The sequence below is a fragment of the Vicia villosa genome, linkage group LG1 (assembly GCF_029867415.1).
Source record: "Vicia villosa cultivar HV-30 ecotype Madison, WI linkage group LG1, Vvil1.0, whole genome shotgun sequence".
Taxonomy (NCBI): Eukaryota; Viridiplantae; Streptophyta; class Magnoliopsida; order Fabales; family Fabaceae; genus Vicia; species Vicia villosa.
The window spans coordinates 28,082,003-28,104,501 of NC_081180.1; the positions used below are offsets into that span (position 1 = coordinate 28,082,003).

Consider the following 22,499-nt stretch of genomic DNA (forward strand, 5'->3'; position numbering starts at 1 on the left):
AACAGACAAGGTATCACGTGAGGTTACAATCACTTTTGTCATTCAGGAAATAGGTAAAGAGTGGAATAAGAAGTGGAATGTCGACTTTTCAGCCCCATCAATCTACAATCTACACTTGTAAACTAGTCATAGCTAGGATCTGATTTCAGTTATGAAATCTTTCCGAGTGTATGCAGCTCCAAATTTTAACTTCAAGTAAAATCAATTCTAAAGATAAAATCAATTTTACTTTTGTTAAACCAAACACCTCAAGAATTAAAACTCGATTTACATTAGGACAGTACCAGACAAATATATAAGACCCTTTAACTTATTGATTGGTAATGTTATGGTGTCAAAAGACAACCCTTGAAAATTCCATGTTCTTTTATTTTAGTATGTAAACATTTAAAATGGAACAAAAGTTGTTCTTATAAGAGCTTCTGACTTGTTCTTTTAGTATGTAAACATTTAAAATGGAACACAAGTTGTTCTTATGAAAGCTTAAACATATGATACATGAAAATTTATGTCAACTTATAAACCATCTAATAAATCCTCCTATTCATCAAAAGATATTTTCAAGTATTCAATGAAAGATGTTTGATAACTATCAAATCTTTTACAGAAGTATAGTTTCACTGATATTTTAAAAGGGAAATAGTTCAGAGTTGTTTAAGCTAATTTCAGAACTAGTTGATACTCTACAGTCTACACCAATATAGGACGACTGAACTATATATATATTCAAACAACTCTAATGCTCAAAACTTTTAATAAATGTCTTTGCCAATCAAAACATGTATGCCAGTACATTCAGGTACAATGAAAAATATATAGAAGAAATCAGATAAATTATACTGACCAACTAGGTTTCCCAAAATAAAATAAACCACATCACAAAAACAGCTCCTGCAATTACTATTGAACTAGGATCCTTCATTACATCCGGTTGAAATCACAAAAACACTCAGTAGAAGAAGCCAAGGACCTTGCCACCAACATTCTTCCTCCTAGCCTCTTCGTGATCCATGATGCCAGCAGAAGTGGTCAAAACGATGTAACCAAACTGCATATATTTTTGAATTACCAAAAGTTAAGGGATAACAGAACAAACCATACACAACATAAAAGACCATACATATGAGTTCTCAATTAAAAAGACAGTCTGAGCTCAATTGAAAACACGGTGTGAGTTCAAATGAAAAGACAGTCTACAATTCAACACGAGAAACAAAACATCAACCTTGATACGCAAGCAACAATTGTTAAAGGGTGCCACTTACCCAGAGGCTCTAAAGTTAAACTTAGAATTTAAGGATCAAATTGACATTTATCATTCGAAATAAACCATTTCAAGAAAGAACAAGCCAAGCATCGGTCATATATTGTTGATTTTCAAAGCCAAACAACAACATAAAAAAATCAACAATTTTAAAAGCAATAAGTGTTCCGAATAGCACTAAACGGACACATAGGCCTAAATTTGGTGCTCCAAAGCTGTTTTTTAGGATCAACTTGATATATTTGATTCCAAAAAGACCAAACAGTACCAAATACAATTTCAGACTAAAAGCAACAGAATAAGAGTTAGAAACTATACAGCAGAAACTTGCCACCTTTTAAACCGAAGAGTTTAGAACTAATTATCTGATCCCGACATAATGATGGATATCATAATGATGGCTAGCATAAGCATTAGAAATAGATCACCCAAGCATAGCCATACATAAGATTATGCAAAAGTAAAATTAGGGTTACATTTTACCTGTCTAGATGGAAGAAGTCTGGCAGTCCAACCTTCAATCTCCTTGACACCAACATCAAAACGAGGACTAATAACCCCACATTTGTTCAACCTACCATTCAACTCAACAACAATCTTACCAGATCTATGATCATCAACATACTCAAACTCCCCAATATATCCTGCAAATAACCAACCCTAAAAAATCAAATCAAAACCCTAAAATATTTAATCTACTAAAAAAATATGATTTTTGAGAAATACCGTGCTTCTGCATAACAATGAGGAACTTGATGATAACTTTAGACGATGGCCTTATCATGACTTGGCGCTTTCCTCTTTTCTCAGCATTGTACATACTCTTTAGAGCATCGTTCAACACACTGACTCTCACCATGGTTACTGAGATTCACAAGTTTGGATTACAATCAATTAGAGGTAATAGTTCTCAAATGGAAGAGTTTTCAGAAGATCGATCTTACCGACGAAGAAGAGAAGGGTGGCTGAAACACCGTCGCCGTCGATTCAGGCTCAGAAATCGTAAAGAGTTGAAATGAGAAATCGCGGCTGAGTTTATAAGTGAGGGTGAAACTTATAAATTTAGGGTTTTAGTGTGTTTTCCGATTATGGGGCTTTCTTATTGGGCCGGTTATGGGCCTGTCTCTTACTTTCTTGGAAAATTTGAGCATACACAATTGGAAATGAGAATTTCTTATTCCACCCATATGCTTTTTCAGCGCACCTCGCAAAATTTCAAAAATATCTCTAAAAACTATAATAATATTTCTAGTTTGCACCTCCACACACAAAATTTATTCGTTTTTGAGATTCACCCCATTTTACGTTAAAATTTATTTCAAAAATACACTTCTGGTAAAAAATCGAAAATAATAGTGTATAATTAAGTTGTCTTCGCTTCGTTTTAAAGCACTCCCCTCTAAGATATTGTATCAATCTTGTAATTGTTGAAAATAATAGTGTATAATATATGCCTATGATCTATGATTTGGATTCTTCACTTGAACTAACAGATGATGAAAACAAGACTATTATCATCACAACATGTCATTGCTAAACTAGTCAGCAGACCAACTAAAACAGACTACTTTAATCATGATGCTTTTTACATTTTCCATTTATTATATACATTATCAAAATTCTCTCTCTCTCTCTCTCTCTCTCTCTCTCTCTCTCTCTCTCTCTCTCTCTCTCTCTCTCTCTCTCTCTCTCTCTCTCTCTCTCTCTCTCTCTCTCTCTCTCCTACCTTCAAATCATAAAAAAAAGTAATTTTTTTTCATATGGGAAGAGTTCAATACAAGCCTCTACTCTAGTGCTTGTGAAAAGTTGTTTTAATATATTCCATTGATTTAGGAACCGGAAATATATTTTCAGTTTTATACTGGGAGTGAATTTCCGGTTTTACGTAAATGCAAGTTAAAAAATGTGTGCACCGGAAATATATTTCCGGTTTTTAGAGGGGCAAAAACAGAATTACATAGGGTCTTTCTTATGACCATGGGGTGGAATAGGAATTTTCGATTGAAAATTGGAAATTTCTTTATGGACATATTAACCTTCTTAAAGGTCTCTGGCGAAATTCCTTTTTTAACCCCTGAATTTGGAGATGCATCTCCAAACGCACCACAATTTATTTTTTTAGGTTTTTTTCGGAGATGCATCACCGAAACACATTTTTTTCTAAACTCTCAAATACCCAAAACCCCCCAAAATCTCAACTTTCAACAACTCTCAACTGATTTCTACTCATTCCAACAAATTGCAACTCATTTCAACTCCTAATATCATTTAATAGGTTGAAGTATAACTTGTAGAATGTGGTTGTTTGGTGTCAAAAATGAGACTTTTTGGTGATTGAGGGCGAAGTTCAAAAATGGTTGTCGCATGTGTTTTCGGAAGTGCATCACCGAAAACACCCCTGAGGGATTTCAAAGATGCACTTTCGAAATTATGCATGAGTTGTTTTTTTTATCTTTTTCAAACCTATTCTTATTCCTTCCTTTTGACTACTGATTGTTTTTGTCTCACGAACATGGATGATAACCCAAACAGAATTAGACTCGGCTGGCAAACCCAAACTACTTCTACTCAGCGTGAGAGATCTGAGCAGGTTAAGAGGGGTCGAGAACGCGAGGAGTCGTCTATCTCGTGCATCCTCGTCTAGGATAATGAGGAGGCATTGCAGGAGGTCCATGTTTAGGCACCCGAGGAGGTTCGTGTTCTGGCACCCGTGCATGTTAACCTGACTAACCCATGAGGGCCCTTTGACACCTCTCTTTTGATAAATTACTCTGATCATGTCTCCCGATATGTTTCCATTAGACATGTATATATTTTTATTACACTTTTATTACTTTTTTACTATTTTTATTACACTTTTTATTACACCTCCCTCTTAATATTAATATTTATCTTTACATGAATGGACGATACTAAAATCTGGGAACCACACTCGTAAAATATCCACTATGCATCATCCTACTGTGAATTGGTTCAAGGAGGTCATTATTACCTTTGGACTTTGTTGTTTCGGTTACAACACCATTAGCCACAGAATGCAGGAGTCATTCGTAGAGAAATGGCATAAGGAGACGTTATCTTTCCACTTTTCGGTTAGAGAGATGACAATCATTCTAGATGACGTCGCCTGTCTACTACACCTTTTTATCCAAGGGAGGATCCTTAACCACTCCTTCATCACTCGTGATGTTGCCATTGAGTGGATGGTTGACTATTTGGGTGCTCAACCAGATAAGTAGTTAAGTAGTGTTCCTCGAATAATGGGGCACATACGAAGTTCTCATTCTTGAAGGACCTTTATAACGACCATCTAACTGCGGCAAATGATTCTGAGAATGAGGGCGATGGCTTCTTTGTTCAGTATCACCGTCAGTGTGCTTAGAGGTGATACTTGATGTTCTTGGTTGGCACGTCCCTTTTTATAGACAAAAGTGATAACTACGTGGATGTAACATACCTCTGGAACTTCATGGATTTGGATATGGTGAGGGAGTGGAACTAGGGAGCGTTTGTTTGGTATACCTATACCAAAAGTTGAATAAAGCCTCTAATTGGAGGACGGGGCAGCTTACAGGCTCTTGCACACTGTTGACGGTATTTTTCATTCCCACTATTAAATTTATTTTACTATTAATAATTTTTTCTTTCATGACTCTTATTCGTGTTTCAGGGATGAATCATTTCTCACTTCTCATATATATATATATATATATATATATATATATATATATATATATATATATATATTTTGTTTCCGTAATAAACTCATCGACAAACGAAACAAAATATTTGTTTCCACCAATGGTATGTTCTTTGAATGGACCACGTACATCTGAGTGTACCACTTTGAGTATGCAGGATGATCTCATTGGCATAGTCGAAGCAAAAGAATTTCTGGATTGCTTCCCGACTAAACAACCTTCACAAAATTTGTCAGACATCTTAAGACTTGGAGTACCAGTAACCATATCTCGAGTAATCAGTTGATTGAGTGATAGAAAATTCAAATGTCTAAATCTCAAATGCCACAACCAACTATTCTTATGGTCGACAACAATTTTTAGACACTGTATTTCAATCGAATTGATCATGGTCTTAAACGTCCAATTCTTCGACAGAGGAGATTTCAAGACCAAATTGTTCTGAGTGTCGAACAATTTTAAAACTCCATCTTTTATGACAATTGAGAAACCTTTCTCGACTAGTTGTCCAACACCTAGAAAGTTGCACTTTATTCCAGGTATATATAGCACATCTTTGATCATAGCTTTCCCTCCATTACTCATTTGAATAACTATGTAGCCAATACCTTCTACTTGCAACGAAGCAAGTTTTACCTTGCTCTTCTTCGACTCGTCGAAATCTTCCAAACACACCTTTTGACCAATCATGTGATTTGAGCAGCCTGAGTCGAGGAAACATATATTGGATTTGACATGGTTATTTGCGATTGCAGCCATAACCACCATACCACTTTCAGAACCATCTAAATCTTGGTGTGCAAGGTTTGCTCCTTCGTCCTTGCCTTTTGTCGATCCATTTTCTTTCTTGTACCAATAATGTTTAGCCAAATGTCCCCACTTTTCACAGTTATAACACTATATACCTTTCTTATCTTCTTTGTCCTTTCAATAGTTTCCTCTTCCTCTTTTTGAGGATTCAGAAGCTCTATCTTCGACCTGATGCTTGTAGGGATTCAACAAAGAATTCTTGCCCTAAGTCTTATTGGACTTGCCTTTGAATTTACTGGAACCACCATTTGTAACACCCTTCTAAACCCCGCGGCAATTTTTAAACAATTATATCAGAGTAAAAACATATGCACAAGGGTGCCACAATTATTTAAAAATAATTATATCAATTAAGGTCAAAGTCATGCTTTATTAGGAAAGGATTCATCAAAACACAATCATGTTTAACACAGCGGAATACGAAACATCATCAAATACAACCAAGATGGGATCATAATCCAACACCAAATAGATTAGATAATTTCATAAAAACTCTATAACTATCGTTCCCCAGTGTTACAAATCAGAGCATGACCGACACGACCCAACATAAACGGATAAACTCTATGAGTCATCCTCACCGAGCACTAATGCCGCTACTCTTCAATCTGAAAATGACAACATGTAAGGGTGAGTCTCATTCTCAATTTGTAAATATTATGCAATTCATAAGCAACAAGCATCATAATATACCGTTCACCCAATTATACATATTCAGATTCACATCCATTATTAATTCACACAATAATAGATTACAACACACACTACAGAAATCCATACAATCATATTATGACAGAATGCACATGACACAACTGACACTATGCATGCGGTACCAATAAACTGTTAGAACAAGATTTGTTCTGATCAATTATCTTAGTTTTGATGATAACAATAATATGAATTTTGCTTAAGATAATATGGTACTCTAATCCAATGCAATTTCCTTTTCAGGAAATATATAAAGAGTATGCATAATTCAGCGCTCAGAAGCTTTGTCTCAAAGGGTTCAGCATGCAACATCAGAACATGGTCTGGCAAGACATCAGAAGATGGTCGAAGCAGAATCAGAACATGGGTCTATGGAAGCATCAGAAGAACATGAGATCAGAAGCACTGAAGTTCTGATGGTATCACGCTCAGAAGCACTTCAAGGTCAGAAGATCAGAAGATGCTTTGCACCAAGCTGTTTGACTCTGATGATATTCAAACGTTGTATTCACAAACATCAGATCAGAAGGAAGTACAAGTGGCAAGCTACGCTGACTGACAAAAGGAACGTTAAAAGCTATTATAGGCAACGTCAGTAGACACAGCGTGAACAAGGCTCGAGGTAGTTGACAAAAGCGTATAACATTAAATGCGATGCTGTACGGAACACGCAAAGCATTAAATGCACTCAACGGTCATCTTCTCCAACGCCTATAAATATGAAGTTCTGATGAGAAGCAAGTTTAACGATTCTGAACAAAAAACAACGCCTATTAACTTGCTGAAACTCTATTCTACTCAAAGCTCAGAATCTTCATCTTCATCAAAGCTCACTACATTGCTGTTGTAATATATTAGTGAGATTAAGCTTAAAACGTTAAGAGAAATATCACAGTTTGTGATTATAGCTTTTAAGAAGCAATTGTAATACTCTTAGAATTGATTACATTAAGTTGTAAGGAACTAGAGTGATCGTGTGGATCAGAATACTCTAGGAAGTCTTAGAGGTTATCTAAGCAGGTTGTAACTAGAGTGATCGTGTGGATCAGAATACTCTAGAAAGTCTTAGAGGGTATCTAAGCAGTTGTTCCTGGAGTGATCAGTGTGTGATCAGAAGACTCTGGAAGACTTAGTTGCTGACTAAGTGGAGAACCATTGTAATCCGTGCGATTAGTGGATTAAATCCTCAGTTGAGGTAAATCATCTCTGCGGGGGTGGACTGGAGTAGTTTAGTTAACAACGAACCAGGATAAAAATAACTGTGCAATTTATTTTTATCTGTCAAGTTTTTAAAGCTACACTTATTCAAACCCCCCCTTTCTAAGTGTTTTTCTACCCTTCAATTGGTATCAGAGCGCCGGTTCTAAGGTGCAAGCACTTAACCGTGTTTAGAAAATATTTAGGAAGAGAAAAACGCTTCAGTAAAAGATGGCTGATGAAACTGCAAAGTCTACACCTGCATCTACATCTGGCTCTGCTGAGCAACACAACGGTAACAATGGTTATACTAGACCGCCGGTATTTGATGGTGAAAACTTTGAATACTGGAAAGATAAACTGGAAAGTTACTTTCTTGGTCTAGATGGTGATCTATGGGATCTTCTGATGGATGGTTACAAACATCCAGTAAATGCCAGTGGCGTAAAGCTGACAAGGCAAGAAATGAATGATGATCAGAAGAAGCTTTTCAGGAATCATCATAAATGCAGAACTGTTTTGCTGAATGCTATCTCTCATGCTGAGTATGAGAAGATATCTAACAGGGAAACGGCCTATGACATATATGAGTCCTTGAAAATGACTCATGAAGGAAATGCTCAAGTCAAGGAGACTAAAGCTTTCGCTTTAATCCAGAAGTATGAAGCCTTCAAGATGGAGGATGATGAAGACATTGAAAAGATGTTTTCAAGATTTCAAACTCTTACTGCTGGATTGAGAGTTCTTGACAAGGGATACACCAAGGCTGATCATGTAAAGAAGATCATCAGAAGCTTACCCAGAAGATGGGGTCCTATGGTGACTGCATTCAAGATTGCAAAGAATCTGAATGAAGTTTCTCTGGAAGAGCTTATCAGTGCCTTGAGAAGCCATGAAATAGAGCTGGACGCAAATGAGCCTCAAAAGAAAGGTAAGTCCATTGCATTAAAATCCAATATCAAGAAATGCACTAACGCTTTTCAGGCTAGAGAAGAAGATCCTGAAGAATCAGAATCTGAAGAAGAAGATGAACTGTCCTTGATCTCCAGAAGGCTAAATCAACTCTGGAAGAACAAGCAAAGGAAGTTCAGAGGCGTCAGAAGTTCAAAGAAATTTGAACGTGGAGAATCTTCTGATGACAGAAGATTTGACAAGAAGAAGGTCATGTGCTATGAATGCAATGAGCCTGGACACTTCAAGAATGAATGTCCAAAACTTCAGAAGGAAAATCCCAAGAAGAAGTTTCATAAGAAGAAAGGTCTTATGGCAACCTGGGATGAGTCAGAAGATGATTCAGACTCTGAAGATGAGCAGGCTAACTGTGCGCTGATGGCGACAGAAGATGACGGATCAGAATCTACATCAGAATCAGATTCTGAAGAGATATCCTTGGCTGCAAAAAGGACAAAGCACAACATGTCGTGGTACCTGGACTCTGGATGCTCACGACACATGACAGGAAGAAGGTCTATGTTCCAAGACCTGGTGCTTAAGTCTGGAGGAGAAGTCAAGTTTGGAGGAGATCAGAAGGGCAAGATAATTGGCTCTGGAACTATAAAGTCTGGTAACTCTCCTTCCATTTCTAATGTACTTCTTGTAGAAGGATTAACACATAACCTATTATCTATCAGTCAATTGAGTGACAATGGTTATGATATAATCTTTAATCAAAAGTCTTGCAAGGCTGTAAATCAGAAGGATGGCTCAATCCTATTTACAGGCAAGAGGAAGAACAACATTTATAAGACAGATCTGCAAGATCTTATGAGTCAGAAGGTGACTTGTCTTATGTCTGTTTCTGAAGAGCAGTGGGTCTGGCACAGAAGATTAGGTCATGCTAGTTTGAGAAAGATTTCTCAGATTAACAAACTGGATCTTGTCAGAGGACTCCCTAATCTGAAATTCAAATCAGATGCTCTTTGTGAAGCATGTCAGAAGGGCAAGTTCTCCAAACCTGCATTCAAGTCCAAGAATGTTGTTTCTACCTCAAGGCCATTAGAACTCTTGCACATTGATCTGTTTGGCCCAGTCAAAACAGCATCTGTCAGAGGGAAGAAATATGGATTAGTCATCGTAGATGATTATAGCCGCTGGACATGGGTAAAATTCTTGAAACACAAGGATGAGTCTCATTCAGTGTTCTTTGATTTCTGCATTCAGATTCAATCTGAAAAAGAGTGTAAAATCATAAAGGTCAGAAGTGATCATGGTGGTGAATTTGAGAACAGATCCTTTGAAGAATTCTTCAAAGAAAATGGTATTGCCCATGATTTCTCTTGTCCTAGAACTCCACAGCAAAATGGAGTTGTAGAACGAAAGAATAGGACTCTGCAAGAAATGGCCAGAACCATGATCAATGAAACCAATATGGCTAAGCATTTCTGGGCAGAAGCAATAAACATTGCATGCTATATTCAGAATAGAATCTCTATCAGACCTATTCTAAATAAGACTCCTTATGAATTGTGGAAGAATAAAAAGCCCAATATTTCATATTTCCATCCTTTTGGATGTGTATGCTTTATTCTGAACACTAAAGATCATCTTGGTAAGTTTGATTCCAAAGCACAAAAATGTTTCCTTCTTGGATATTCTGAACGCTCAAAAGGCTACAGAGTATACAATACTGAAACATTGATTGTAGAAGAATCAATCAATATCAGGTTTGATGATAAGCTTGGTTCTGAAAAACCAAAGCAGTTTGATAATTTTGCAGATTGTGATATTGATATATCAGAAGTTGTTGAGCCAAGAAGCAACGCATCAGAAGCAGAGCTTCTCAGAAGCAAAGAATCTGAAGATCAAGTATCAGCTTCTCTGGAGAATCTAAGCATTTCTGAAGAACCATCTGTCAGAAGATCATCCAGACTCATCTCTGATCATTCAGAAGATGTCATTCTTGGAAAGAAGGATGATCCAATCAGAACAAGAGCATTCCTTAAGAACAATGCAGACTGTCAATTAGGTCTTGTATCTTTGATCGAGCCAACTTCTGTTGATCATGCTCTAGAAGATCCAGACTGGATAATTGCTATGCAAGAATAACTGAATCAGTTTACAAGAAATGATGTTTGGGATCTTGTTCCTAGACCAGATGGATTCAATATAATCGGTACAAAATGGGTCTTCAGAAACAAGCTCAGTGAGAAAGGTGAAGTGGTAAGGAACAAAGCCAGACTGGTGGCTCAGGGTTATAGTCAGCAAGAAGGGATTGACTATACAGAAACCTTTGCACCAGTGGCCAGGTTAGAATCTATTCGTCTATTAATTTCATTTGCCACTCAACATAACATCACTCTCTATCAGATGGATGTCAAGAGTGCCTTCTTAAATGGTTATATAGATGAAGAAGTTTATGTCCATCAACCTCCTGGTTTTGAAGACTCTATGTCTCCTAATCATATTTTTAAACTAAAGAAATCGTTGTATGGATTGAAACAAGCTCCCAGAGCTTGGTATGAACGCTTAAGTTCTTTCCTTCTGGATAATGGTTTCACTAGAGGAAAAGTGGACACTACTCTCTTTTGTAAAACCTTTAAAAGGGATATTTTAATTTGTCAAATATATGTAGATGATATTATTTTTGGAACATCTAATGCTACACTTGGAAAGGAGTTTGCTGAGTCTATGCAGGCTGAGTTTGAAATGAGCATGATGGGAGAACTCAAGTATTTCCTTGGAATACAAATAAATCAAACATCAGAAGGAACGTATGTTCACCAAACCAAGTATGTGAAGGAACTTCTGAAGAAGTTTAATCTTCTAGACTGCAAAGAAGCTGATCGGTCACCATTTCTAGTAAGTTTCCACACCTTTTTCCGATCAAAAGTTGTAATCTTGGTAATACAAAGTGGCATTGTTTTAAGTTTTTATATAAGTTCCTTAGTTTTTCGGTTGTTTGAGCTTTTACATTATTAGTGTGTTTAAGCTTCATAAAAATGCCATTTTATGCGTTGGTTGTTAGTATGTTGTTGGCCAGGTTAATCCCGAGAAAGATGGCGCTCCGAGGCGAGAAAAAGGAGCTGAAAGAGCTAAAGAAGAGGCCAACACGGGCACCCGTGTGCACCCACACGGCCGTGTCAAAAGCTGCCTGGAAAGTGGATTCTGGAGAGCAAAACAGAGGTTTTACACGGGCACCCGTGTTCCTGCACACGGCCCGTGTGGAAAAGTGCCCAGAAAGTGAATTTTGAGGTGAGGGCCAGATGGACAACACGGGCACCCGTGTTCCTGCACACGGCCCGTGTTGTTGAGCGCGGGCAGATGTTCTAATTTTGATATTTTGGAAACCTTGGGCCTCATTAAGGGTATTTCGGTCATTCCGGATACTGAGTGAGCGAAGCAACACTACTAAAACCTAACAGGAATAGAAGAGAGGCATCTTGGATCATTGAGCATAGAGAATTACAGAGAAAGAAGAGTCAAGGGTTTTGGAAGAAGATCTTCAAGAGCACTGGCGATTGGAGATCATATCAACCACTAATTTCTTGTAATGACTTCAATTACTCTTGTTGTTTTCTTTATCATTATGAGTAGCTAAACAACACTATGCTAGGGGTGATGTCCCTGAATCTTTTTATGTGATGAATTGTCACAACCGTTGTTGATGAATTTGATGTTTAATTATAAATTGAGTTTTTGATTCATTGTTCTTAATGCTTTATTATATTGGAAAGTATCTTATCGTTCTACGGTTAGGGTTTGGCGTGACAAACCTCCCTAATGCTTGTGAATCAAAACACTTCCGGCAAATCGCTTAGGAATAAGGATTGCACTTTAGTGATCATTCATTCTAGACTCTAATGCATAAAAGACCTAATACTAAATTCAGTTATTGAGGAATTGAGATTGTCTAATTAGTGTTAAGGGGTTCTTCACTAAGGAATTAGGGAGAACTATTTATAGAATTGATACACAGTTATAATTAAATCATCTCATGAACACGGTGGTTTCAAGGAGTTACATAGGATTCATACATCTACCTTAGCATATCTGCTCATATTTGCACCAAGCTATCTTTTATTTAGTGTTTTATTTATTTCTAGTAATTCTAATTAATCAAACAAACCAAAACAACCCCCATGATATTTTTGTTCAATTGAATCATCGTGAAACTTGTAGTTTACACGCAGTCCGCGAGTTCGATACTGGGTATTTACCCTTCTTTACTACTACATCGAGGAAATAGTACACTTGCTATAATTTCACGATCAGAAGCCAAAACTCCTATGCATCCAACATGCATCCTAGGTAAGGATGAGGTAAGTAAGAAGGTAGATCAGAAGTTATACAGAGGTATGATTGGATCTCTTCTATATTTGACTGCTTCTAGACCTGACATTCTGTTCAGTGTTTGTTTGTGTGCTAGATTCCAATCAGATCCTAAAGAATCTCATTTAACTGCTGTTAAGAGAATTCTAAGGTATTTGAAAGGTACTACTAATGTTGGCTTAGTTTACAGAAAATCTAAAGAATACAACTTAGTAGGATTCTGCGATGCTGACTATGCTGGAGACAGAATTGAAAGAAAGAGTACTTCAGGAAGTTGCCAATTTCTTGGAAGTCATTTGATCTCCTGGTATAGCAAGAAGCAAGCAACTATTGCTCTATCAACAACAGAAGCAGAATATGTCGCTGCTGCTGGTTGCAGTACACAGATGCTCTGGATGAAGAGTCAGTTAGAAGATTATCAGATATATGAGAGTAACATTCCTATATTCTGTGATAATACTTCTGCTATATGTTTATCTAAGAATCCTATTCTTCATTCAAAGGCTAAACATATTGAGATTAAACATCATTTCATAAGGGACTATGTTCAGAAGGGTGTTATATCTTTAAACTTTGTGGATACAGACCATCAATGGGCTGATATCTTTACAAAACCCCTGGCTGAAGATAGGTTTAAGTTCATTCTGAAGAACATCAGTATGGATTTATGCCCAGAATAAGAAGATGAGAAGTTCTTACGTATGAGTATCTTCTGAAATGAATGTGGATTTTTTAATCAGAAGTTCTGATTGAAATCTTTTAGAAATTATGATTCAGTTATTACTAACGTTTCATTGTCTAAGTTGATTCAGAACCTCTTTTAAAGCAAAACAGCTGTAACGTTTTATCTCGGGATGGTAAACCTGTCGTTACTATTCATGGATAAGCGCGCGTGCAGTTGAAGGGACGCCGACCATAGGTAACTGTGCTAGTCACCTCATTCGTCTTTATTATCTCTCCTCATGTCACGTAACATTAAATGCTATCCATCATTTGTTTCATTTTATTTTCTTTTAAATACTCTTCAAACGCTTCTCCTTCCCTCTTATATTTTCTCTTTTACACTCTGTCTGTGTTCTCCTTCTCTATCTCTTTGCATTCCTCATCAAGTTTTTTTTTTCTCTCTCTCTCTCTCTTCCGTTTTCTTCTCTTGCTCAAACAAAGTTTTTCTTTCTTTTAAAAATCCTAGTTCAAACCTAGCGTTCATCTTGAAGATCTATGACTCAAAGGCGGCAGATCTCTGCATATCTCGGGATGGCTCTCCTAATACCTCTCAAGTCAGACCTCTTCTTTGATGTTGTTATCAACTTTCACCCAAAGACAAAAGACTTTCTTGAGTTATGGGAAGAGGTTAAGAATGATATTCTTAACTTCTATGTTAAGAGAAAGCCCCGTTTGCAACAGTAGCTCTCTGTCTGTGAACTGTCCCTCTCTTCCTCTTTGGTCTCTGGGATCTCTCCTACAGTGGAGGTTCTAGTCTGGAAGACAAGAAGCCCACCGGGATTCTTGATGGGTTGACACAGAGTGTGTCTTGCTAGGGTTTTGTTTTTAATTTTTGTAGTCATTTCCTCTTGGGATGACTTTTTATGTATTTGCTAGGAATGTTTCTCATCTTGTTAAACATAGGAACCTTTTGTAATATCTTTTGATTATCAATGAAAAGTTTCTTTGTTTTTACATTCCAGTGATTCTATTTGTCGTTTTATTCATCTGAATCTTTTGAAATATGCTTTTTGATGTTATGACAAAAAGGGAGAGAAGATAAATGATAAATGATTTGATTAATCTATCAGTTGCTGGGTAAAGCTCCCACACATTTACTAACAAGAACTGCAAGTTCTATATGGTTCAAGTGTTTTGCAGGTATAAAGAAGTGAAGAGAATCTTCAAAGCAAACACAAGAAGCAAAACCATAAGAAGTGTTATTCTGTAAACAGAATAAGCTCATGGAAACTGAAGCAAGCTGAGTGCTGTCAAGCTTCAGAAATCAGAAGCAAGAAAGAAGAATGAATCAGAAGCACTGATAATAGAATTTGATCCATATTTGTCTATTTGCTTTGACAAAATTCTATTTGCTCTGATACATTATTTTAGCCTATATGGCTCTGATACATATCATGTGTTCTAATATACATTTTATGTTCTGACTCGTTCATGCTGACTTTTGTCGTTTAGTTTTTGTTCTGTAACATTTCAGGATGTAGAGATGCTCTGGTGATGCTCTGGTACATTCAACAATGTTCTGATACAAATCTAGCATGAAGTGATGTTGGTAGAAATTCAAGCTCTGAAGCTATCCGAGGGAAGCAGAAATCAGAAGCTGTGAATGTTCTAAAGATCCAGAAAACTCAAGTTCTGAAGCTGTCCTAAATGGAAGCAGAAATCAGAAGCTGTGAATGTTCTGAAGATCAAAGAAATTCAAGTTCTGAAGCTGTCCTAAATGGAAGCAGAAATCAGAAGCTGTGAATGTTCTGAAGATCAAAGAAATTCAAGTTCTGAAGCTGTCCTAGATGGAAGCAGGAATCAGAAGCTGTGAGTGTTCTAGGGATCTAAGGAAATTCTAGTTCTGAAGCTGTCCAATGGAAGCAGGAATCAGAAGCTGTGAGTGTTCTAGGGATCTAAAGAAATTCTAGTTCTGAAGCTGTCCAATGGAAGCAGAAGTCAGAAGCTATGAATTCTCTAAAGACAGAAGCTTATGTGATCGTCTCTACCGAAATAATCAGGGAAGTCTTTTATTAAAGTTCTTCGAGTATTTATTTCAGGGGGAGATTATTTATCTCAGGGGGAGATTGTTAATCTCAGGGGGAGACATATTCATATGCTTATGCTATAGCTGTGTAATTTGTCTTTTGCCGTCTGCTCTTTCTGATCGCAAATTCATATCATTTATATATGTTTTTGTCATCATCAAAAAGGGGGAGATTGTTAGAACAAGATTTGTTCTGATCAATTATCTTAGTTTTGATGATAACAATAATATGAATTTTGCTTAAGATAATATGGTACTCTAATCCAATGCAATTTCCTTTTCAGGAAATATATAAAGAGTATGCATAATTCAGCGCTCAGAAGCTTTGTCTCAAAGGGTTCAGCATGCAACATCAGAACATGGTCTGGCAAGACATCAGAAGATGGTCGAAGCAGAATCAGAACATGGGTCTATGGAAGCATCAGAAGAACATGAGATCAGAAGCACTGAAGTTCTGATGGTATCACGCTCAGAAGCACTTCAAGGTCAGAAGATCAGAAGATGCTTTGCACCAAGCTGTTTGACTCTGATGATATTCAAACGTTGTATTCACAAACATCAGATCAGAAGGAAGTACAAGTGGCAAGCTATGCTGACTGACAAAAGGAACGTTAAAAGCTATTATAGGCAACGTCAGTAGACACAGCGTGAACAAGGCCCGAGGTAGTTGACAAAAGCGTATAACATTAAATGCGATGCTGTACGGAACACGCAAAGCATTAAATGCACTCAACGGTCATCTTCTCCAACGCCTATAAATATGAAGTTCTGATGAGAAGCAAGTTTAACGATTCTGAACAAAAAACAACGCCTATTAACTTGCTGAAACTCTATTCTACTCAAAGCTCAAAATCTTCATCTTCATCAAAGCTCACTACATTGCTGTTGTAATATATTAGTGAGATTAAGCTTAAAACGTTAAGAGAAATATCACAGTTTGTGATTATAGCTTTTAAGAAGCAATTGTAATACTCTTAGAATTGATTACATTAAGTTGTAAGGAACTAGAGTGATCGTGTGGATCAGAATACTCTAGGAAGTCTTAGAGGTTATCTAAGCAGGTTGTAACTAGAGTGATCGTGTGGATCAGAATACTCTAGAAAGTCTTAGAGGGTATCTAAGCAGTTGTTCCTGGAGTGATCAGTGTGTGATCAGAAGACTCTGGAAGACTTAGTTGCTGACTAAGTGGAGAACCATTGTAATCCGTGCGATTAGTGGATTAAATCCTCAGTTGAGGTAAATCATCTCTGCGGGGGTGGACTGGAGTAGTTTAGTTAACAACGAACCAGGATAAAAATAACTGTGCAATTTATTTTTATCTGTCAAGTTTTTAAAGCTACACTTATTCAAACCCCCCCTTTCTAAGTGTTTTTCTACCCTTCATAAACCGTGGAATCAATCCACCTAACCGATCTACGCCTCATCGAGATACGGCCCACCGACACAATTTCCACACAATAGGAAATATGTCCACCAACGATCCAAACATCACCGGGATCCAACATCAATGCATATGAATGAATGAAACACATATAACATACTTAAAACACACCGAATCACGATGAACAACTCATCTCAACACCACATCACCGAATAAGTATGTACATGTTTTCAACATCATTCAAATAGTCATGCATCCATCACAATCATAATAACAAATCACAACCAATTCATCATCACGTCAAACACATTGTCACACCTATCTCATATGCACACAATGTTCAATTCTCATCAAGTAATTAAATCTAGTTTTTAAGGAAATAAAGTCGGCTATTACCAATATTCGTTATCCATCTTTAAAAACACTTAATTACTTGCACAACGCCCAAAACGGCACTAAGAAATGGTTCACGGATCAAAAGATACGTTATTTTGAAGTTTGGAAAATTTTACACACAACAAGGTTCGCTCAGCGGAGCAAGGCAGAAGCGAAACCCTTCCAACCCCCGCTCAGCGGACCTCAAGCGACGTCAAACAGAAGCGAACTACGTTGGGACCTCCGCTCAGCGGACCCCCCTCCGCTCAGCGGACCTGCGATTTCAGCAAACCCCAAGTCTGCGATAGACCCTGCGATTTCACTCCTTTTTCACCCAAAAACGAATCCAGACATCACATACAGGCATATAATCATCATACATTCAATTATACACCATAAAACATCATCCAAACTCATTATTAACCAATTAGTTCACACAATTATCATCAATTCAATCCAATTATAACACCCTAACCTAACAATCCCAATATCTAATTGAACCAAACCATACATCAATCTACCTATCACCTAAGATCACATAAGAGATACTAAAAGGAAGAGTCCCCCCTTACCTCGATGAATCTCTTGAATGCTCTCCTTCCGGTTTCACGTTCTTGCCTCTTTCTCTTCTCTTGCTCTTTTCACGTGTTCTTCCTTTTTCCCCAAATGGTTCCTTTCTTTCTTATTTTATGAAAATAAAATAAAATAAAATATCACAACTTAGTAAAAGGCCTAACCAACATAGCACCCCTCTTTTACTAACATCACACCATAAGCCCAATAGCCTTTATTCCATCATTTTCCGATTAAAATACTAAATTCCAATTATTTAATTTAAATCTTAATTAAATTAATAAACTGAAATCATGGGGTGTTACACCATTCTTTTTCCATGACTGGGTCTGCACAGCTTGTATCAAGTCTTAAACTTCTTTCCTTTTGACAATCCTAATCTCATGTGCTTCCAACAAACCAACCAAATCTTCCAGTTTTCGGGTTTCAAGTTGATTGAATTCTTGAATAGCTACGATAACGTGATCAAAGTAAGAGGTTAACGTTCGCATTACCTATTCAACTATCATCTTATCAGTTACGGTTTCACCACAACCCTTCATGAGATGGACGAGTTTCTGGACCTCCGACACATATTTTACAACTTTTTCGTCTTCTCCCATCGACAATAATTCTTATTGTCGATGCAAGGTCTGCACTTGACAACCTTAACTTTCTCACCTCCTTCATAATACTTGACCAGAATATCCCATGCTAACTTCATCGTTTCAGCATGAGAGATTCTATCAAAGTTAGCAGCATCGACCATCGTCTAAATGCAATAATCGGCCTTGCAGTTTTTCTTCTTGACTTCATTGCGGACAGTTTTCTGTGCTTTGGTTTCATTTGCTACTGGCGCAGGAACACCATCAGTAACCACTTCTAGGGTATCATGGAAGCGAAACAAGAATTGCATATGTTTTTTCCATTGGATCCAATTTTTACCATCATCTTCATAACGGTTGATCCAATTGCCCTACAAACACGGTCTTTGACGTGAAGTTCTTGAAAACCCGATCAAGAATAATTACCAGGCTCTAATACTAATTTGTTAGTGCGTGAGGTATTTTTAGTGAGAGGAGATAAAGAGAGATAATATGGAAATAAGAATTTATATTCACTTGAATTGTAATAGTGTGCACAATACAAAATTTCATCTACAGACATACCTGAAATTTCAAGTTACTGGGAAATTTCTAGTATTCTGGAAATTTGATATTTTCGATTAAGTATGTATCGTCCCGTAAATTTTGGAAATTTCTGGTATTTTTTCAAATATTTTATAATCGCCCCAAAATTTTTGGAATTTCAACTAAATCACCCCGAAAATTTTGTAATTTCCGATAAATCGCAACCGGAAATTTCGCAAACTCAAACAATTTCCGGTATACGCACAATGTTCCTACCGGAAATTTTGATTTTCACCCTACAGTAATAGTAAAAAAAAATTTGACAAATATAATTTTTTAAGAGTAAATAGTATCTGGGACATTTTTAAAATAAAAGAAATTGGGGGTGTTAAGTATAATACGTGGGGTGGCAAGTAAAATACTCTTCGTTGTCTTATCCTTTTCTTATATAAGTTTCCCCCAAGTGATCAACTTTCGCAAAAAAAAGACTACTAATTAAAGAGTAATTGTCCCAACAATGCTTGACAAACGCATTGAAGAGTTCAATTCGTGTCTTTAATCTGCGTAACCAACATCAAAGCAACAAAGATTGCATTGCCTAATCATGATTTTAAATTGCAATTGCGGGTATTGCAATTGCGGTCATTGCAGTTGTTGCGATGTGCATACTACTGTTGCGGTGTGAATTTTTATAGGGAGATGTTTCAAATAAAATGTTGAAATACACTTAATATTTACGGGACGATAACCGTGAATACGTAATTTTAAAATCACACCGCAATTGCGATCCGATACGATTGCGGATACAATGCATCCACAATATTACGGATGCAATTGTGGTTGCTGAGTCTAATTTAAAACCATGACCCTAATAGCAATTGGTAGAAAAAGGTACCATGTAGAATTCGTAACTTAATAACGACTGATTTATTGAATAATTCTTTGAGAAAGGCTGCCAAATCAGAGACAACACAAACAAACACACTTGCATAAAATTGAAATTACATAGGAAAAAGAAATTACAGACACAGTCTCCTCTAAGGGTTCGAGAACCTTGGAACTATCCTTATTAATAACAAGCAGTAACTTTCCCACAACTGATTAATCAAGTTTTAACAGATTTCTCGCTTAAGATGTTTATTAAACCAATCCAATAAGATCTGATGAGCCTTTTCTGCAGACTTCACAGCTTCCGGATCTGTAGTGTTATACCTCAAAGTCCAACCATGCGAGACATTAGGAAATATTTTCACAAAACTATCCACCTGCACAAACAAAAGGATATATGAATGATATATCTTAAAGGCTATATATGTATAATTGTAGATAACTACAAAAAATAATGGAAGATTCCCTTACTTCAGGTTTTGCAGCCAACACTCGTTCAAATTGTTTTATGACTTTTGGAGGTGTGGTCGTGTCAAGCTCAGCTCCAAGTATAGCAATTGGAATATTAATACCTGAAAAAAAGACTAACAATTAACCGCTAGAATATGAACATAAATATGCAAATTTTGAAATAATTCAAACACTGAAAGTTCGTACCATTAATGTCGTCTACTGTGATAGATGATGGATGTGCTATCGTAACAACTTGACTGATGTTGGATCTACCAAGATCACACGCAGTCTTAGCTGATAGAAAAAAAAGAAAACATGTTACACTATGCGAGTTTATAATATAAGTTAGTTGTATTGAAACTTATACAACCAATGTTACTCACCGCCCCAACAAAAACCAGCAGCTCCAATAGCAGTAATACCTTTTCTCTTTAAAGCTTCAATTAAGGGTTGTGAAGCTTTAAAACCTTTCTCCTGCAAATTGAAACAATCCATGATATTATAAGTTGACATAAATAATAACATTATTCAAGGCAAATATCTTTATCATAATCCAAGATCATTGAAAAAGTACTTACCGGTGGATGTTCTTTCCTCCAAATAGGTAAGGGTTTGTCAAGATTCTTAGGATCATAGGGATGTCCGTTGAAGTAGTCAGGAACCACCACATAATACCCAGCTGCAGCAAACCTATCAGCAAGACTCCTTCACAAAATAACAGTCACATTTAGCATCACAAAGAGAGAGATTTCTCATAGAGCAAATCAAAAGAACAACATATAATTTTGTATTTAGATCATTTCCATCATACCTTATAATAGGGGCTTGATATCCTACAAAAACAAATAAAGCACATGAGATAAATTGAAGTTATATTGTTAAAGTAGTAGGATGTGGAAGCAGGAAAAGCAGTAAAATACCATAAATATCGGAGACAAAGATAATGGCGATGGTGGAAAGAAGAGAGCCGGTGAGGTAAACATCAAGGCCACCGAGGTTTTCAACATGGCCAACTCCAGAAAAAGGGTCCAGAATTGGTGGATTAGAGCAACAAGCAAGACCTGACATGATTGTTTCTTTCACTTGCTAGCTAACTGCACTTCCCTCCAACACTACCATCCCGTTACTTATAACAACTACATGTAGGAAATACCAATATTGTTTGGTTAATGTTTATAGAAAGAGTATAATTATTGAACTAAATATGGTTTGTTTGACACAATAATTTTGTTGCCAGCTGCACTTTCTAAATGACGTAATTTTTTTATTACTTTATTCACATTTGATTCATGAATTTGTCATTATTCAATAACTTTACATAGAAATTTCCTGAATTTATAAATTTTACTAGTATAACTCTTTTAATGGATTCTTAATAACTTAAGTAAGATATTATCAACATTTAATTTTTTGCAGCTTTTACTTTTTGTATAAGAAAAAACTCTACCTATTATTATTTTTTGTCCACTTATATGATTAATCGTTATATTTAAAAAAAATTATATTATAATTTTATCTTAAACATAAGTTTGACATTGATACACATATAGAATTTTTAGGCTATTATTATCATTTAACTTTTAAGAATAGTTAAGTAAGATATTATCAGCATTTAATTATTTGCAGCTTTTGTTTTTTGCTTAAAAAAAATTCTACCTATTATTATTTTTTGACAATTTATATGATTAATCGTTATATTTTAAAAAATTATATTAGATTTTTATTTTAATATAAGATTGACATTGATACACATACATTTTTTAGGTTATTGTTGTCATTTAATTTTTTATAATATTTGTTTTTGATAGGATGGAGGGCCCCAAAGAAAACGATAAAAAAAAATACAAAATATCAATATTTAAGTAAGAAATTATCAGCATTTAGTTATTTGTAGCTTTTACTTTTTTATCAAAAAACCTCTACCTATTATTATATTTTTGTCAATTTATATGATTAATCTTTATATTTTTAAAAAATTATATTATACTTTTATTTCAAATATAGGTTTGACATTGATTCACTT

General features: G+C 36.2%; 2 protein-coding genes across 2 annotated transcripts; both read right to left on the minus strand.

The window, feature by feature from the left end:
• Window positions 1-723: 723 nt before the first annotated feature.
• On the minus strand, window positions 724-2,360 carry LOC131603535 (small ribosomal subunit protein uS8z/uS8w). The gene is made up of 4 exons (XM_058875879.1): window positions 2,209-2,360; window positions 1,991-2,128; window positions 1,748-1,908; window positions 724-1,048 (listed from the first exon to the last, which is right to left on the minus strand). Exons 2-4 carry the CDS (start codon window positions 2,121-2,123, stop codon window positions 950-952), a joined length of 393 nt encoding a protein of 130 aa, XP_058731862.1. The 5' UTR covers window positions 2,124-2,128; window positions 2,209-2,360; the 3' UTR covers window positions 724-949.
• A 17,691-nt stretch (window positions 2,361-20,051) lies between these two features.
• LOC131632548 (endo-1,3;1,4-beta-D-glucanase-like) lies at window positions 20,052-21,620 on the minus strand. The gene is made up of 7 exons (XM_058903291.1): window positions 21,397-21,620; window positions 21,288-21,309; window positions 21,055-21,181; window positions 20,860-20,950; window positions 20,681-20,770; window positions 20,495-20,595; window positions 20,052-20,400 (listed from the first exon to the last, which is right to left on the minus strand). The coding sequence occupies exons 1-7, from the start codon at window positions 21,542-21,544 to the stop codon at window positions 20,248-20,250; spliced, it is 732 nt and encodes a 243-aa protein (XP_058759274.1). The 5' UTR covers window positions 21,545-21,620; the 3' UTR covers window positions 20,052-20,247.
• Between the last annotated feature and the right edge of the window lie 879 nt (window positions 21,621-22,499).

What these genes read in the sequence shown, in the direction of transcription:
- LOC131603535 (XM_058875879.1), bottom strand. Translation starts at nt 2,123, where the DNA reads ATGGTGAGAGTCAGTGTGTTGAACGATGCTCTAAAGAGTATGTACAAT. An exon ending in CATTGTTATGCAGAAGCACG is followed by an intron (nt 1,909 to 1,990) that starts GTATTTCTCAAA and finishes GGTTATTTGCAG; the next exon opens with GATATATTGGGGAGTTTGAG. An exon ending in GACTTCTTCCATCTAGACAG is followed by an intron (nt 1,049 to 1,747) that starts GTAAAATGTAAC and finishes AAATATATGCAG; the next exon opens with TTTGGTTACATCGTTTTGAC.
- LOC131632548 (XM_058903291.1), bottom strand. Translation starts at nt 21,544, where the DNA reads ATGTCAGGTCTTGCTTGTTGCTCTAATCCACCAATTCTGGACCCTTTT. An exon ending in CTTTGTCTCCGATATTTATG is followed by an intron (nt 21,310 to 21,396) that starts GTATTTTACTGC and finishes TTGTTTTTGTAG; the next exon opens with GATATCAAGCCCCTATTATA. An exon ending in TATCAAGCCCCTATTATAAG is followed by an intron (nt 21,182 to 21,287) that starts GTATGATGGAAA and finishes TATTTTGTGAAG; the next exon opens with GAGTCTTGCTGATAGGTTTG.